We start from the raw sequence: 17,368 nt of genomic DNA, 5'->3' as shown, positions 1-17,368 counted from the left end.
TTTGGTTGCTAATCACAATTCTGCTTTCTCTGTTTACAAAACTGTTTGGCGATACTTTGAAAGCATTGTTAAATTTGTCTCTCTTTCTTATATTCCATAATGAAGTGTCACAACCTCCTACGATAACTCATCAATCTCCAAAAGATTACATTGTTGACCCTCGAGAGAATATTGTAATACAGTGTGAAGCCAAAGGAAAGCCACCTCCTAGGTTAGTAGCATTTTGTTTTGCTTTTGTTGGCCTAACAGCATGGAAGAACTAGGAGAAAATACTGTAACTTTTGTAAACTAACAAGATTATGTGTATGAATATGCTTGCACATGCAGAAACATACATGCACCCCTACCTCTGTAATTTAAACAGCTACCAGATAGTGGTAAATTTGATTCTTCTTATATTTGGCATTTAAACTTTTCTGTATTCATCAAACAACTGTAGTATTTTTATTCTCAAAGCTCTACCAATAAAATAATAAACAATTATTTGAACAACAGGTAGGTAAATGCCCATGGAACACACAAAGAGACATGCTGTGCCATGAACTGGATCACATTCCAGATTTAAGCATTGTGTTTAAGAACAATGGACGTTGAATGAATTCAGAGTAACACTAATAAATTCACATTTAATGTTTTGTAAATCATTCTGGTTTTTGAGGCTCATCTTGAAATACATTTTGTCAGAATATAATGTGTATCAGTTTTAATGTTCAGTACTCTTGATTTACCAAGAGTATTTAATAGGCTTAAGTTTCGGTTTTGACAGAAATGGTAGCCCTCTGCATAGATCAGATTCCTGATCTTTGTCCATTTTAAGGTCCTCTTTAAATTTAAGGTCCTCTTTCAGGGTCTTTAAATACTTAAAAACTATTCATTTCAAGATACTGAGTACCTGTACTAGAAACAGCAATAGCCATGATACATTCTGGCACTGTTAGTATCTGCCTCTGATTTCAGAGACTATGAACATAGAAATGTGCAACTCTCTGTGCTCAGCATTGTTATGCTACAACTTGCTAGCAAGGTCAGTCTATAACTGTTCATTCAGACACAGACAGAGCTCATTAAATGTACTTCTTCTGGATAACCAGGCTTTTTGGTACATTATTCCTGCTGGTTGCCTTGGCATCCTGGTCATTATCATGCTGGGCAGCAGAATGGGGAAGATGGAGATTGTCTGGGATATTCTCACCCTTTCTAGTGTTCCATTAATGATAGGAGTGCCACAGATCTGCTGTGTTTACCAGCACTTTAATTTAGCTGGCCCAATGCCATTTTTAAGAGTCTGGGTATTGACCTGGAGGATCAGATGATTATTGTGCACTTTGGGACAGCCGTATTGCTTCTGCAGATGTTTCTCTTGAATGTCTTTTTTGGTTGGGATTACCTGAGAGAAAAAGGATTCTGTCTGTGAGACTAACTAACCTGGGCTGTGTGCTAGTGCTCAGCAGCTGTGTGCTGCTCTACATCCTCATTTTCCCCATCAAACCTGTAACTGGCTTTGTTCCCCTACTACAGAGGAAGGGACAGGATTTCAGTACAGAATTTTCTCATGAGTTTTACAAACTTGTGCTTAGTCTTCCTTATTTTTCAAGATATGACATCCAATAATTTATATCAATAGTTAGTCTGGTCCATCAGTCCTGATAACCTGCAAATGCATATTGGAACTTGATCTGCTCAAAAGCTCTGATGTTGAACTTTCTCAGCCCACGGTGTGAATTGGTTATTAGAACAAGGCAACTTCTTATTGGTCAGAGCATCTGGCATAAAGGTTTATGGATGTGCTGCTTGAGCACCAAAGACTGACTTTTCCTGTTTCTCAAATTCAGGGGTTTGTACAACATATGCTACCTCTCAATTGAAGCTACATTACAATTTCCCGCATCCTTCAGTTATTGGTAGCAGAGGATTACAGAAACCCCACTTCCTGAAGTTTCATTCACAAGGTTATAAGAAAGAGGTTTGCTGTTGGTTTGCTGCTAGTCCTCCCAAAAACACTGCAGTGTGGTGCAGTGCTGCTGGTCAGGTCTAGTTCTTCTGTCTCCCACCACAAAGTGCAAATAGCATGTCTGCGTGCTGCAGAAGGTCAGTGTACAGTGTGAGTCCCTTAGAATTTCAGCTTTTGCAGTACCATTTAAATTTCTATTTTAGGAAGCATTCTAACCAGTAAGCACATAGAACTGTGCTCAAGATTCTGAAGCAAAAGTGTAACAAGTATGAAAGCTGCTCTTTGCAACATTTGAACCTGTGAGCACTCAGCACTTCACAGACGTTGGTCTAGTTTTCTATGGCTATACTTTTGACCATTAACAGAACATATATAAGAAATTGGTGTTCACGGTCTAAGTTGCAGATTGTGAATCTCTGCTTCTTTACAATTTTTTGTGGGTTCTATTAGTCTTCATTTTTAGTGACTACTTTTATACTTGCTTTGAGTAGCACCAGTATAAATTTACTAGATTAATTATTAGCCATCAAACTCACCATATAGTCTTTAATTCATTTGCATAACTTCAAAATTACCAAACCAATTAAAAGAAATAGTCTTCTGCTGGGGCCTGAGATGGCACATTTCAACCCAGAGCAAGTTTTTAAAGACAGGTTTATGGGTGTTTTCAACAACAGGTTTTATAATGGAAATGCTAATGCAGCTTTAGCAGTATCAGTTCTTGCAGATGTTACTGCATCATTTTTATCAGAAATGAAATCAGTTCTTTTCCATGTATGATTAACCTCGGAATCCTTTAATGTATTTTTTTAAAAAAAAAAAAATTGACTTTGAAATGGCTCCTGTTAACAAGTTCAGCCAAAACCTTTTATCTTAAAACATTGCCCGATTTCTCATATTAAGAGTGCTGTATTACGTTATTAGCTCATTTAGTTTGGGAAGAAGTCTTACTTATCTGCTAAAGAAGAAATAACATGCATTTTTTGTTAACTACTTTTTTTCTTCTTTTCATACAATCTACAAAAGACAGCTCAAGAAGAAACTTTTCTTTTTGTTTTTATTATTTTAGCTTCTCTTGGACACGCAATGGAACTCATTTTGATATAGATAAAGATGCACAGGTAACAATGAAACCAAATTCAGGGACCCTTGTCATAAATATTATGAATGGTGGGAAGGCAGAAGCATATGAAGGAGTATACCAGTGTACAGCAAGGAATGAACGAGGAGCAGCCATTTCCAACAATATTGTTATAAGGCCTTCTAGTAAGTAAAGCTCTTAATTTTCAGAAAATGTGAAACACTTTGGTTTTCTTATTTTCTTATGAACTTTTTGCCTTTTTGTTTTCTGGTCTTAAAAATTTAATCATCAAAGTGATTTTGTTAGAAGTTACTATCTCTTTTCTGATACTTAGATTTAGTACTGTATTGCATGTTCTCTCAAATATTTTTTTTAGAAAATTTAATAACTTGGGTTTTTTTCTTAGTACATCTGCATGACCTATCATATTTAAAACTGAGTTGTATATATGACACTACTATTAAAATAAAATATTTAAATCCTTAGTGTACATCATTGCTGATGACAATTTTCATTCTTTTTACAAAGCCTGTGTTCCACAGTTCTTGTAATAGCTTTACTACAGAACAGATTGGGACTAAAAAGAAGATAAGGCTAAAAAAATTTTATTAATGGTGGACTGTTTTTACAGCTTTTTATGTGCTTTTTAATCTCAGATTAGTTTTTCAAGCTTCTCAGCTTAAAATGTGCTGTTCTTACGTTTTAATAAAACTATGTATAATATTGTTTCAAGAAGGTCTACTTCTAATTTAGCACATTGCTTTTTTTTTTCATTATCATAGTTAAAACTTTTCAAGTTATAAAACCTTTTGTGAGAAGGCAAAATTATTTGAATCAATTGATTATACTTTTGGCAAATCAATGCTGCACTTTTCGTCCAGAAAACATAAAAAAAAAGAACAAAAATGAAATCTTTAGTAAATGTGACAGGACTTAACATTCCGATGCATGTACTTCTTCTGTTTTTCTGGAATATTATGTGCATTTTCCCATAAATTTTGGAGGTTTTGTCAATCCATAGTTTGCGTGTGTGTTAAAATTACTTTCTATAGGATCGCCTTTGTGGACCAAAGAAAAACTAGAACCACATCAGGTTCGCGAAGGTGATTCACTAGTACTGCACTGCAGACCTCCTGTTGGCTTACCACCACCTATAATATTTTGGATGGATAATGGTGAGTTTGGTTTTTATGCAGAAGTAGTTTACTTTTTGCAGTTTTTCTGCATAGTAGATCGTTGTTTACTTACCAAGACCAGATGGTGGAGTTTCCCTGTAAGTTAAAATTCAGAGAATTTCCATTTCTATAGAAATGAAGAAACAAGCAGACATACAGCCCAAAAGCATGAAGTCAAAAGCAGCTGGAGATCTTCATGTAAGTTGTAGATTAACCCACTGGGGAAGAATGGGAAGACAGGGGAACTTGCTGGGAAACTTAGAAATATCTATATGTACAAAGCCACAAACAGTGTAATTGAGCAAATGTGGAGTCTGCAGATCATAATAATGGAGTGTGTATTATGATTGAGATAAATGTGTCCTTGTTTTCCCTTAGCTTTCCAAAGGCTGCCTCAAAGTGAAAGAGTTTCCCAAGGTCTAAATGGAGATCTTTATTTTTCTAATGTACAACCAGAAGACACCCGGGAGGACTATATCTGCTATGCAAGATTTAATCATACACAAACTATACAGCAGAAACAACCCATTTCTGTAAAAGTCTTTTCAAGTAGGTATTGCATTACCTAATTACATACTTACGTAGTGTTTATCCTGAGTTCTCAAGTTATACGCTGACTTTAAGTAGTGTTACGCTAGGGAATGTTGTCATTTTAATTCTAAATAAGAAATTGTTCTACTGTATAAACTTGGGCAAAGTAATCTCCAATTTTCTTGATATTTTAAAAGCTGTCATTTTTCCCTTTATAAGGCTTTGTCTTCTGAAAAAATGTTTTGTAAGATTTGAAATATAGAAAAAATACCATGTAAAAAATAAGTTTTCAGATGATTTTCCAGTGCAATAATATAAAGTTATTATGAATATTGTAACTATTGAAACAAATTAATCAATCATTTGATTAACTCACCGTGGCCATATCATCACCTTTTGATTCCCAGAACTTTTATTTATCCCTCTTGTATGCTTTCTTCATGATATTCTGTTTATTTCAGTGGATTCATTGAATGACACTATAGCTGCTAATTTGAGTGACACTGATATTTATGGTGGTGAGTTACACTGGTCCCCACTGATACTCCCTGTTTCACAGTAGCATTTAGTTAACTAACCTCACCTCCATGGCTACTTAACCTTCTGCTCCCTTTTCAGTTTCTAATAAAGATATCAATTAGTGCTGGTGATAATACATACTTTAGGAAGGGACTGCACAGTGTGATCCTTTCGAATATTTAATTTTTCAATGTTATTGTAACATATGGCTCATAAAAAATATAAATGCTTATTATAAATGAGTCCTTTCACACTGGGGCAGATTTTAAAAATGGTCTAGTTGATTGCTTCTATACTGTGTTGCTTTTTCTTATTTTTCCTCCAATTTGCCAAGTAGTTTGATAGTTCATTATCACTAGGACTATTCAATATCATATGTTGCATAACAAATAACAACAATTAAGCATTTAACAGATGCACTTCACATTTAATATCTTATTGTATGTACCATTCATTTTAATCTTAATTCATAAGCGTGAAACTAGAATTAATAAAAATCTGAACACTTTAATACTGTCTGTATAAATAACTATGTAGGAGTAAGATGACTTTTGTTTGCTTGGTGTTTAAACTGGTCTTCCCATTAATTTATGTTGAATTGTCTTTTGTATATTGTGACTTAAATCCTCCCAAACAGGCCTGTGTATGTTTAGCGAGGCTGACTTTGGAGCACCACTGATTCTGTAGCACTTGAGGTTCTAGACTCTCCATTTGATATTGTGTGATGTAGAAAATAATTGATAATTTACTCTATTTTGTCTTTTTCCTTGTCAAATAGGGCTCTGTACATATTAAACCATAACTTATGTAAATCCAAATTAAAACATGGACACAGAATATTTTACTTCTCTGCATAAAACTTATATGTTATTCAGGAGCAAACAAGAAATAAATACCTGAATACAAAACAATATATTAGCTACAATTAGTTAGGAAAATACTGTTCGATTGGCTCACAGCTCAGAAACACCGGGGTAATTCTTCTGAATTTTCATAGTTTCAAAATATGAGATAGATTAGTTGTTGCTGTGACTATCAGCTGCGTTCTTGACTCTAGACTTCCCCTTTCTCTCAACAATGTTGTTTTGTACTAGTTTTTAAGAAATTCATAGCACATACTGTATTTAAAATCATATTTATGTTAATCTGTCAGTAAATCCTGTACCCTAAAAAACTTAGAGTTTGTTGTGTTTCTAATCACATTAAAAAAATAAAAATTACTGTAATGTTTCAGATTGCTACTGCACTTCAGAGCAATTTAATCCTATATATTAAATTGCTATAAGAGAAAATGAAAGGATACTCATAAAATACTCTACAATTACAGAAAACACTCTTATTTTGACTTCCATAAAGGCACAGGAAATACTGTAATACTTCAAAAGCCAACAGAGTATAATGTCAGAAATTGGTCTTATATTTATAGCTGCCTATTTACTGTAGTTATTTCTTACAGGTTAATCAATGGTTCTTTATTACAAGACTGGGGAAATGCTTGAATTAAAGTTAAATATAGAGCAAGAGGAAAATACCAGGCTTCTGAAACCACATCTCACATTGTCTAGAAAGTATTAAAACATATTGCAAAGCAGGGCATACCTTTCATCCCCTTGGTTTATATTTTTGAGTAAAATAACTTTGCTTTATTTTTATTTTTAAGGAAGCCCAGAAATTTTTGGTAACTTTGAGTCTTGCACTGTGCCTCACACTAGTGGCTTATTACTCCCCATAATAATTCTGCTGAAGTGAATAGGGGCTGCTTAAGATTAAGGCTGCATAGTTGTCTATGTAAAAGCTTTGTATCGGTTACTCCTGTCTTTAATAATAACATTTTTCATGTATATGTTCAAAATTGTGGCATTTAACAGATATGTTATGTCTGTCAAAACCTAATGTGTTGAGCTCTGTAGTTGTGTTACACAATGACTTAAATGGCCAATGTAGAGCATAATCTGTCCAAACTGTGAGAATGGATGTATGCATTTGATCAGTATTGAGAGAAAAATTAGAAATTAATTATTTGAATTTTTCTTGTTTCAGCGAAGCCAGTTACAGAGAGGCAGCCCATTCTTCTAACACCAACAGGTAGCACGAGTACCAAAGTGGAACTCAGAGGAAATGTGCTTTTGTTGGAGTGCATTGCAGCAGGATTGTGAGTTACTTTTTAGATAGGTGTTTTTTTTCTAAATAGAAATACAGAAACAGAGGGAAACCTTTCAGAGATGCTTAAAATGTTACCGCTGTATAAGCTTATGTGTTTCAAAGAAGCAGAAGTGTAGAATGGAAAGAGCTATATTGAGGAAATCCTCCATTTACTTGGGGATCAGCAGACTTTAAAACTGATTATAAACATATGTATGGCTTCTGCCTTCTCAGATTCCCAAACCTTATGCACAGGATACGGGTTATGCTGTTGGTTTTAAAGGACACAAGCAAGAAATGCCATAGGGTGAAGTCAGGCAAATATGTGAAGAATTGCTCTCAGGAATACAGCCTCTGTTTTTTTCCTAAGTTTGCAATCATTAGGCTCTCAAATTATATAAAAATAGGCACAAATTTACTGTTCTAATCTGAGAAAGCTTCTTATAAATGCTAGTAATTACTTAGTAGATCAGCTAGCTGGGAGTTGTTAAAAGATATCTTCAGCTCCTTACATCAAATTTCTCATTGTAATTGAGTTTAATTGGTACTTGTTTCTTCAATGCAATGCAAGTTTGCTTCTGCTGGTTATTGGGCAAGAAGAAAATTACTAAAGAGCAATTTAACTTCATTAATTAGGTTGATCTTAAGTTAGTTTCAGGAAGAAATCTGAGAATAGATTGCTTAGAAATAGAAAATTCTCAGTACCTGTTTCAGGAACTGTAAATGTGTTTACAGTGCACAAAGGCATATAATGCGGAGGGCTCTGACTTAGCCATGAGGAAAGCCAATGTAATCATGCACCACAGCATCATGCAGATGTGTTCACTTGCATAAGCTCTAGAGGGCTTCTCATGCACACTTGACACAGTTTGATAGGAGCATCGATGCATTGTTTCTGTCTCAGCTGTGGTCTGCTTAGCTGATTGCACCAGCAGCACCAGCAGCACCAGCAAAACCATGACTGTGAGTGGGAGTAGCATCAGCTCAGGTAATCTTTGTCTGCAGTATGGTTACATGCTTTTTGACAACCCTTCAGTAAAAGTATATGGTGATCCAAACACAGGTAAAATGGCTGGATAAAACCCATGAAAAATATAGAGTATTATGCAGGTCAGTGTCTTTAGCTGTCATGTAATTAAAAAAAAAAAAAAATCACTGAGGGAATACTTGTCCACAAAGGGTCAGATGCATATTTTTTTTAAAACAACTATTCCTAATTACGGACACCATAAATAAGTGTCTGTGTTATAAAATCTGTGATATTAGACTGCTAAGGGACTATTTGCCTAGAGTCATTACTATTTGGAAGAGGACATTCTACTCAGTAAGCAACACCTTCTAATTTCTTGTAATTTTAAAAATATATCTCCATGTGTTTGAACAACTTTTCAGCTTCAGTGGACAACTGGGGGCATAGCCAAGGTTTAGACATGGTGCAGTGACAAGTAGCTATATTTGACTCAGCACTTTCATTTTTTTCTTCATTTCTCATAAGAAATATTTCTATCTGCTTACAGCTCTGCTGTAAAATTTATGATGTTCATGAAGCATTAGGATATTGCTCACACTAAGGACAATTATAAACTTGTCATTATCTAGAAGCTACCTTTAAAAACACCATAAGCATCAATTTAATAGTAGAAGCACAATGAGATTTGAAACTTGTCTTCATTTATCAACTATCAGGTATTTTAAATTAATCAGCAGACAAATGTATTCTGTAATTATTACTCCTATGAACAGATGGCCATTGACAGTGTTAGTGAAGCTTGTCATTTCCTAGAAACAAATGCTGGCATATTTTTCATATTTGTTGCATGAGCCCCTGAATCTGGGTAAAAGCTCTTGAAATCACAGAATGTGCTGAGTTGGAAGGGGCCGCTAAGAATCATCAAGTCGAACCCCTAGTCCTGCACAGGACCATTCCCAAGAGTCACACCATGTGCCTGAGAGTATCATCCAAACACTTCTTGAACTCTGTCGGGCTTGATGCTGTAACCACTTCCCTGGGGAGCCTGTTCCATCACCCAACCACCCTTTGGGTGAAGAGAACTTTTTTCTAATCACCACCCTAAACCTCCCTGACACAATTTCAGGCCATTCCCTTGGGTCCTGTCACTGGTCACCACAGAGAAGAGATCAGTATCTACCCCTCCTTTTCCCCTCATGAGGAAGTTGTAGACTGCAATGAGGTCTCCCCTCAGTCTCCTCTTCTCCAGGCTTTAACATACCAAAACATATGTTAAAAAAAATTAATGTGTTGAACTCTTATCTTCCTTTTCTTCAGTCCCTAAATTTGGTCTGTGCTTTTGCTTCTCCAGACCCACACCGGTAATCCGCTGGATTAAAGAGGGTGGGGAACTGCCAGCCAACAGAACATTTTTTGAAAATTTTAAGAAAACTCTCAAGATTATAGATGTTTCTGAAGCTGATTCTGGGAACTACAAATGTATAGCAAGAAATACACTGGGTTCAGTTCATCATGTCATTTCAGTAACCGTGAAAGGTAATACTAAAATTATCATTAATGTAATGTTGTCAAATATCCAGAATACAAGACTGAAGTGGGCTTTCTAGGATGAAGTACACCTCAAAGGATAAATGATAATGCTTAAAAAAATACCCTGAGGAACCAATCATTAAACCATCTGAATTCTAGTACTGGAAGGACTATCTCTAATCTCTTTTACATTTTTTAATGTTCTTTTATAAAGCATCAGACTAAATTGTTATTGTACTGTAACAGTAGTAAGATAATTCATTAGTTTGTACCAGTACTACGTTTATTTTAGATCCTTTGATTTTCTTTCATTAGACTGCTTCTTTCTCGTTTTTATTCTCCCCATCCCTCTTCATCATCTCTTTCTTATTTTCTCCATTTTTTGTGCACACCATTCTTATAGCCCAGATTCTTTCTTTTCTATTTTACTATCATCTTACAGTCTTATATTCTTCCTTTTTCTCTCTTAACTGACATTTCTGAGTTTCTATCTTCATGTTTTTTTACTCAAAATGATGCCTTACTAGTTCTAAAATCATTTACAATGTTTGTCTAAACAGGAATTGTAAGTATGTTGTGAATACCATGAAACAAAAACCTGTAATGGCAGCTAATTAGTCATTGAAATAATCAGTTGTAGTGCTTACTTTGCATGCTAAATAGCCCTTTACTGTGTTGTAGATCAGCATCATTTTATGATCACATCAAACCTCCTTTTTAAGAGAAGTTTCATTTTTTGTTTGCATCTGTCCATCAATCCAAAGTCTGAAATTTAATTGCAAGTTGCGATAACATATGCTCTTTGTGATTATTTATTGTAAAAAGAATGGAGAAATAGTTGGATATCTTTTATTAGGGACAGTGTTCCACCCATTCTGATCTCAATGTGTTTTCATCTTTCTCAGGTAAACATCTGACCCCACTGCAATCATCCATTGAATTGAGACCAAGGGTTTTTCCATTTCTAAATTTCACTCTTGACACGAAATCTTTTTGTATAGTCAAACCTAAATTCATTCCTAACAGCCTAACTATTATGAGCATGGATATCTCTGAAATTAATCAAAATACCACTGCAGTCTCTGCAGATGCCATACTCAGAAAAATTTTGCTTGCTTCAGAAAAGGCAAGTTAGATTCAAAGCAGGCAACCCTAAAGACAATCCTTGTTGTTTGTATCAGAATTTTAATGCAATAGGTAGCAAATAGCTCAGTTTAGACAATGTATAATCTACCGGTTAATCCTTGGGTATCACATAGAGAGAGACATATGTACATATATATATAAAGTAACAGTGTAGGTGTAAGTCTGTATCTACACATACCTTGTTTGAATTATCTTCTGGTTACTGTACCTGCGCCTTATGACTTTCTGTACATAATTTTAGAAAATGATTGCTGTCTTTCTCTTCTTAAAACCAGCTGCCCCATACTGGATAACAGCACCCAGAAACTTGGTCTTGTCTCCTGGAGAAGATGGGACATTGATCTGCAGAGCTAATGGCAACCCAAAGCCTAGTATAAGCTGGTTAGCAAATGGCGTTCCCATAGCAAGTAAGATTCTTAACTACCTTATAGGAGCATGAATAAGAAAATATGAGGAATATTAGGTTGGGTTTTTCAAATATAAGTGAAGAGCCTGTATTTGAGTAGTTTTTGCCTGATAGGTAATACTAAATTATAAAATATGTGGTAAAAAACTGTGGTTCATGAAAGTGGAACAACAAAATGTGCCCCTAACGTGTTTGAGAGCACTGAAATGTGTAAGCATACCCCGTTTTGTTCTGTCTAGTGTTCTTCTGGTAAGTATCTTTGTGGAGTTCAGGTGGTAGTAACAAAGCTGTGACATTTGTCCCTTTCACAAAGCCATTGCTGGGGTGTAATTTTTACTTTTGTGTTTCTGTGGCAGTCATGTCTGCTAGATCGCTCCTTTGGTGCCCACTGCAACTCTAATGTTGTTTAGGAGACCTGAATGTGACATGAAAGATCAAGTCCTCACATTTGTGGATATACAGAGCACTTGTATGATTTGCAGGATTTGCAGTACACTGCAGGATTTGCAGCTTAGCATATGTTTGAGCCTTCCAGGCTTCATTATTAAGAAGCTGCAGCAGCAAAACTGACTGAATGTGTCAGCAACTACCTGGCAAACAGCTTGTGCCAAGAAGGTGTCAAAAAAAAAGGAACCCCTAAGGCAGTGGAACGGCTGTTTCTGTGTACATGGATACAAAAAGGAGGCCTGAATTGATAATTGAGTCACTTAATTGTCCTTACACAGGCAATGCTGTATGACAAACACAAGGTAACCACTATATATAGCACAACTTGACTTGAGAAGGACTTGCTGGAGGACACTGCAGGGTGTGCACTCAGTATGCCCTGTGCCGCAAAGTCATGCTTGGTTCTTCTAGCTTTACCCTTCCTCATTCACAAAACAGTAGTATAAAAACAGACAACCTGCCCTGTTGGCTCATGAGAGACAATGTACTCTAAAACAGTGGTCTCTGCTTACCTGTTTAAAGTATGACAGTGTCACTTTCAGAAGTTTAGGAGTTAAGTCTGTTGATGAAGCAATGTCACCCAGTTTGGGACATGGAGAAGGATTGTCTACAGTCAAATCTAGGAAATAGCAACAGGTAAATGAGAACCCTCAATAGATACATTTGAAGTATTTGGTATACAACTGAGATTAAATTTAATTGGTTATTTAGCAAATAACCTGTTTCATGAATCCTAATTAAATGTAAGTTGAGACCTCTAGCCTGAGATTTAAAATGACAAGTTTCCATTGGTTAAATACGTTATGTAAGCTGACATTAACCACCTCATCAAACAATGGTTTGACAGGAAAACAGGAAAGTAGGAATGTAGTTTTGTATTGTGTATATTTATACATAAATATGTCATAGTGTATGCCTTATCATAGAAGTTCAGTACCCGTCTTTCACTTTCCTTTCTGGGTTTTTAGTGGTCTCCTTTTCCTTTGCTATTTTCTACATATTTACCATCCACTTTTTGTTTGTTTGGAGGAGATTTTTATCCTGCTTTCATGGTAGTTTAACTTACTTCATACCTCCTGACTAATAAAATCTTTTTCACCTGGCTGTGAGAGTCACCTTTGCCTTGCACTACTTCCTTGTCAAAGCTGTAGGACATGCTGTTCAAATGACAGACAAGTATATTTTCCAGAAAAGCGATGATGTATTCTGCATTCTTGCAGAATTTTACTGCTACCCAGCAGTAAAATTGGGGTTTTCAGAAGCAGCTGCAGGATGCCACCAAATTTCCCAAATACAAGGCAGCGTATATTGGCTGGCTGGCCTTGAGGAATCAGTACACGGAGTCTTGTTGAAGGGAACTCAGTAAAAATTAAAGACTTTAATTAAATTACCCACTCAAACTCAGTAGGGGGAAAAAAAAAGTAAAGAAGACCAGAAATAAACAAGTGAGTAGCTCAGCCTTATGAGAAAGGTCACTTTCACTGCTGAGAAAAGCTGAGGTTTTATCCACCTTAAATCTTTAAGTGCAAAATGATTGGATGCTCCAGTACAGTGCATCTGTCAGCACATCTAAGAGAAGCATCATAGTCACAGAAAGTGCAGTTCTTAAAATTCTTGTGATTATTTCTTATTCTGAGTTATCAAAAGCTGTTCTGGAAACTCCCAAGTACAGTGGGCCTTTTTGTTCACTTGTTACTAAATTATAGAATTGAGCCCCTCGTCTTCCAACTGAATGATTAGTAAATCACTGTAAAAGGAAACTAAAGCAGCTGTTTCAGCTTCAGGGCAGTGGTGAGAGAGCTACACCCATGGCAAGATTTCAAAGAAAAAGAACTACATTTGAATTTCAAAGCCCTGCTGTCATCATATATCCCACAATGTGCCTCCTGTGGCCTAGTAATCTGTTTGCAATACTTTAATTTTCTGTCAGAAAGCACAGCTGGGAGATACTTAATTCTTCCGGTTTTGTTTTTTCATAATAGAGTCAGACAAGGAAGGGGGAACGTTGAAGAAAGAACCATTCGTCCATACCTCAGTCAAAGGCTGAGGCTTAAATATCAATGGGGAAAAGGGAAAAATAAAAAAAATTGTAGTGTATATTAAGTACCTATGAAACAAAATTGCAGTGGTGAATTTTGTTCAAGATTATAATAATCTGAGTAAACCAATCTTTTTAGAGGAATATTTTAGGTTTATCTAAAATATTTTAATTAATTTTCTTCAACAGTAATACTGAAAAGAAAAACACCAGCATTTCTGGAAAAAAAAAAAAAAAAGGTGCTTCAGACTTACTGGAGTAATAAGGACCTAACCTAACCTCTCAATGTTTACCAACAGGAGTATTTTGAACTCACATGCACCATCCTGTTGAGGTCAATTGGAATTACTTTGGCAAATAGCAATTGAAAGTTCAGGCCATGACTCTGCCATGCCTCATGCTTCAATTAACACTCAAGATCTGCATTATTTATACTGCTGCATGATCCATTGTGTCTTACTGCTTAGATATTCAGCATGGTTTTACAAAAGGGAAACCATGCATAAAGTATCTCAACTTTTTAGAAAGTAACAACCCAGATTAATTGGGAAGGGGAAGCACTTTCGTAATTGGACTTCAGAAAGGCATTGCGAATACTGTACAAAAGACTAATTTATTGGTTCAGTGGTTTATAGTTCATGATGAGCTATTAATTATTAGATGCAGACACCTAGATTTATACAAAGTAGTGCACTCAAAGGCACTGTTTATCATCTTTCAAGATCTTCTTCTCTTGTTTATATCACATTTCAAATTGAATTTCTAGATTTGAGTTAGTCTCTGTTGGTACTCATATTGAATTTAAGGGAGAAGCATTAGCCTTTAGATTTCCTTCATGAAATGCCTTGATAATCCCTGGCTCAGAGATTTGTCGTCCATTGTGTTTTCTCTGAGTATACACGCACACTGCATATACTGACTGTTCATGGCAGCCATGGGTGGGTGAAGAGAAATTTGCTGGACTGGGGTGCCCTAAGAAGTTCAGTCTCAAACAGGAGAGTACTGCCAGGGCAGACATCTATCCGCTGCTTCTGCTGTCATTGTGTTGGAACTGTGCCTCTGGCCTAGAAGTCAGCAGTTACAAAAACCTTTGATAATCAGTATTTTCTTTAATTTTGCACAAAATAGTGAAAGGATGATCATAATTAGTGCAGGTAATGCAGTCTCTTTGGAGATAATAGAACTATCAGAATCAGAAACTCGGAAATCAGAAAGTTCGCTGAGAAGCATATGAGATTGGTAAGAAAAGGAAAAGAGCATTTTTTGCCGTTTTAATAATTCAGTTATAGGTAGTTTTAACCCCAGAAAAACTTTTCTAATTTTGAAATTGATTACTATATTCCTAAATTACTAATGAATGTGAATTTTTGGAAGAATAAGCAGGTGAACAGCAATAGGATACTTCTAGCAAAAGTTACTATAATGCAAATGATCCTGATGATCCTCTCAGAAGGTGACAAGCATGAGTATCACTATAAAAGGACCATATGTTACTATACTCACAGCAGGAAAAAAAGCACCTAAGCTTCTGTATTTGCTTTCTTTATATATTTCCACAGTAACAGTGTCTTCAAGTAGTGTCTTCAACAGTATCTCTGAAGTTAGAGTTGTTAAAAATCATGGCTTAAGAGCCATTGCTAATCTCACTCTCTGATTTACATTCCCTATCGTTCGTGCATAAACTTAAGGAAAGAATCGTAGTAATACTAGAACTACGATAACAAATATTCAGTATAAAAATGTACTGCAGGAGGAGATCACTCAGACAGATCTGATACAGTAGTTTATTGAGTTCTAATCAGTAAATTTAGGTATATAAAATATTTAATAAGTACAGGTGGGTTGGCCTTCAGTACTATTTACTACACTTATAGTTAGAATGCAATACAAAGATTATCATGTAAATTCACTCTAAGTATCTTAAATGTTACATGAATGCACAAACTTGTCGCTTACTAACACACTGATGTTTGGTGTCAGTTAAGCAATTCTTACCTGACTCCAGGGAGCAAATGTTAGCTGTTACAGGGCACATGCTTAATTGTCCTGTTACAGCAGCAGAACTCCTATAGCAAATCCTCATCATTCATATGCCTGTTTTAAGTATTACGTAGTTTGACTATCAGTACCAAATTCAGATTTGGCTATCATGCCTTTTTTGTGCAGCTATCCTGTAATGTGACCAGAATACTCTTACAGGCAAACAAGCAGTGATTGAGTGGCCCTACGCTCTTTTCTCCCTAGGAAAAAAGAAAAAAAAAAGAAAAGGAAAAAAAAGGCTGGATTATGGAAAGGGCTGAAGTACTACATGGCTATTTTGCCTCGCTCTTTATTTACTAGCAAGACTGACCTTTGGGAATCCCAGGTTCCAGAGACCAGGGAAAAAGATTTGAATAAGCTGTACCCTTGGTAGAAAAGGATCAGGTCGTGGGATACTTAGGCTAACTGGACTTATGTAAGTCTATGAGCCCTAATGGGATGCACCCACAAATGCTGACTAAGCTGGCATATGTCATTGAAAGAACACTCTGGATAATCTTGGATTGATCGTGGTAACTGGGAGAAGTGCCCGAAGACAGGAGGAAAGCATGTTACTCCTATCTTCAAGAAGAGCAAGTGGGAGAACCCAGAGAACTACAATCTGGTCACCTTCACCTTGATCCCTGGAAAGGTGAAGGAGCAGCTAATTTTGGAAACTATTTCCAGGCACATTAGGAACAAGAAAACTGTCAGGAGTAGTTAGCATGGCTTCACCAAGGGGAAGTCATGCTTGACCAACTTGACACATTTCTATGATGAAGTGACTGGCTGGGTAGGTGGGGGTAAGAGTAGTGGATAATGTCTACCTAGACTTTAGTGAGGCCTTTGACACTGTCTCCCGTTAGATGCTCATAGACAAACTGTTGATGTATGGGCTGGATAGAAAAATGGTTGAATGACCAGGCCCAGAGAAGGTCATCAGTGGCACAAATTCCAGCTGGAGGCCAGTAACTAGTGGTATACCCCAGAGGTCTGTCTTGTTTAATGTCTTCATTAATGATCTGGATGATGAGGCAGAGTGTACCCTCAGTAAATTTGCTGATGACACAAAAGTGGGAAAAGTGGCTGATATACCAGAGGCTGATATACTACCATTCAGAGGGACCTCTTCAGGCTGGAAAAATGGGCTGACAAGAAACTCATGAAGTTCAGCAAACTGAAGGGAAAAGTCCTGCAAGTGGGGAGGAACAACCCTAGTGCCAGTACATACTAGGGAGAATCCAGCTAGATAGTGGCTTAGCAGAAAAGGACTGGGGCATCCTGGTGGACACCAAGTTGACCATGAGCCAGCAATGTGCTTTTGCGACAAAGAGGCTAAAGTTATCCTTGGCTACATTAGACAAAGTATTTCCAGCAGGTCAGGGGAGGTGATCTTGCCCCCATCTGGACACA

General features: G+C 36.4%; 1 protein-coding gene across 35 annotated transcripts in view; it reads left to right on the top strand.

Moving 5' to 3' along the window:
• Positions 1-17,368, top strand: part of NRCAM (neuronal cell adhesion molecule) — a 155,832-nt gene that overhangs the window by 90,267 nt on the left and 48,197 nt on the right. For 27 of the 35 annotated variants that reach the window (XM_027657948.1, XM_027657933.1, XM_027657892.1 and 24 more), the window contains 8 exons: positions 106-211; positions 3,021-3,217; positions 4,085-4,207; positions 4,586-4,756; positions 5,200-5,256; positions 7,298-7,409; positions 9,721-9,905; positions 11,321-11,452. In XM_027657948.1, coding sequence (XP_027513749.1) covers positions 106-211; positions 3,021-3,217; positions 4,085-4,207; positions 4,586-4,756; positions 5,200-5,256; positions 7,298-7,409; positions 9,721-9,905; positions 11,321-11,452 — 1,083 coding nt within the window. The remainder of the gene's footprint in view (positions 1-105; positions 212-3,020; positions 3,218-4,084; positions 4,208-4,585; positions 4,757-5,199; positions 5,257-7,297; positions 7,410-9,720; positions 9,906-11,320; positions 11,453-17,368) is intronic. The other 8 variants (XM_027657941.1, XM_027657873.1, XM_027657864.1 and 5 more) reach the window with 1 other exon arrangement.

Source organism: Corapipo altera, unplaced genomic scaffold (assembly GCF_003945725.1).
Source record: "Corapipo altera isolate COAL_440 unplaced genomic scaffold, ASM394572v1 1, whole genome shotgun sequence".
Taxonomy (NCBI): Eukaryota; Metazoa; Chordata; class Aves; order Passeriformes; family Pipridae; genus Corapipo; species Corapipo altera.
This window is presented reverse-complemented; position numbering and strand designations above follow the sequence as displayed.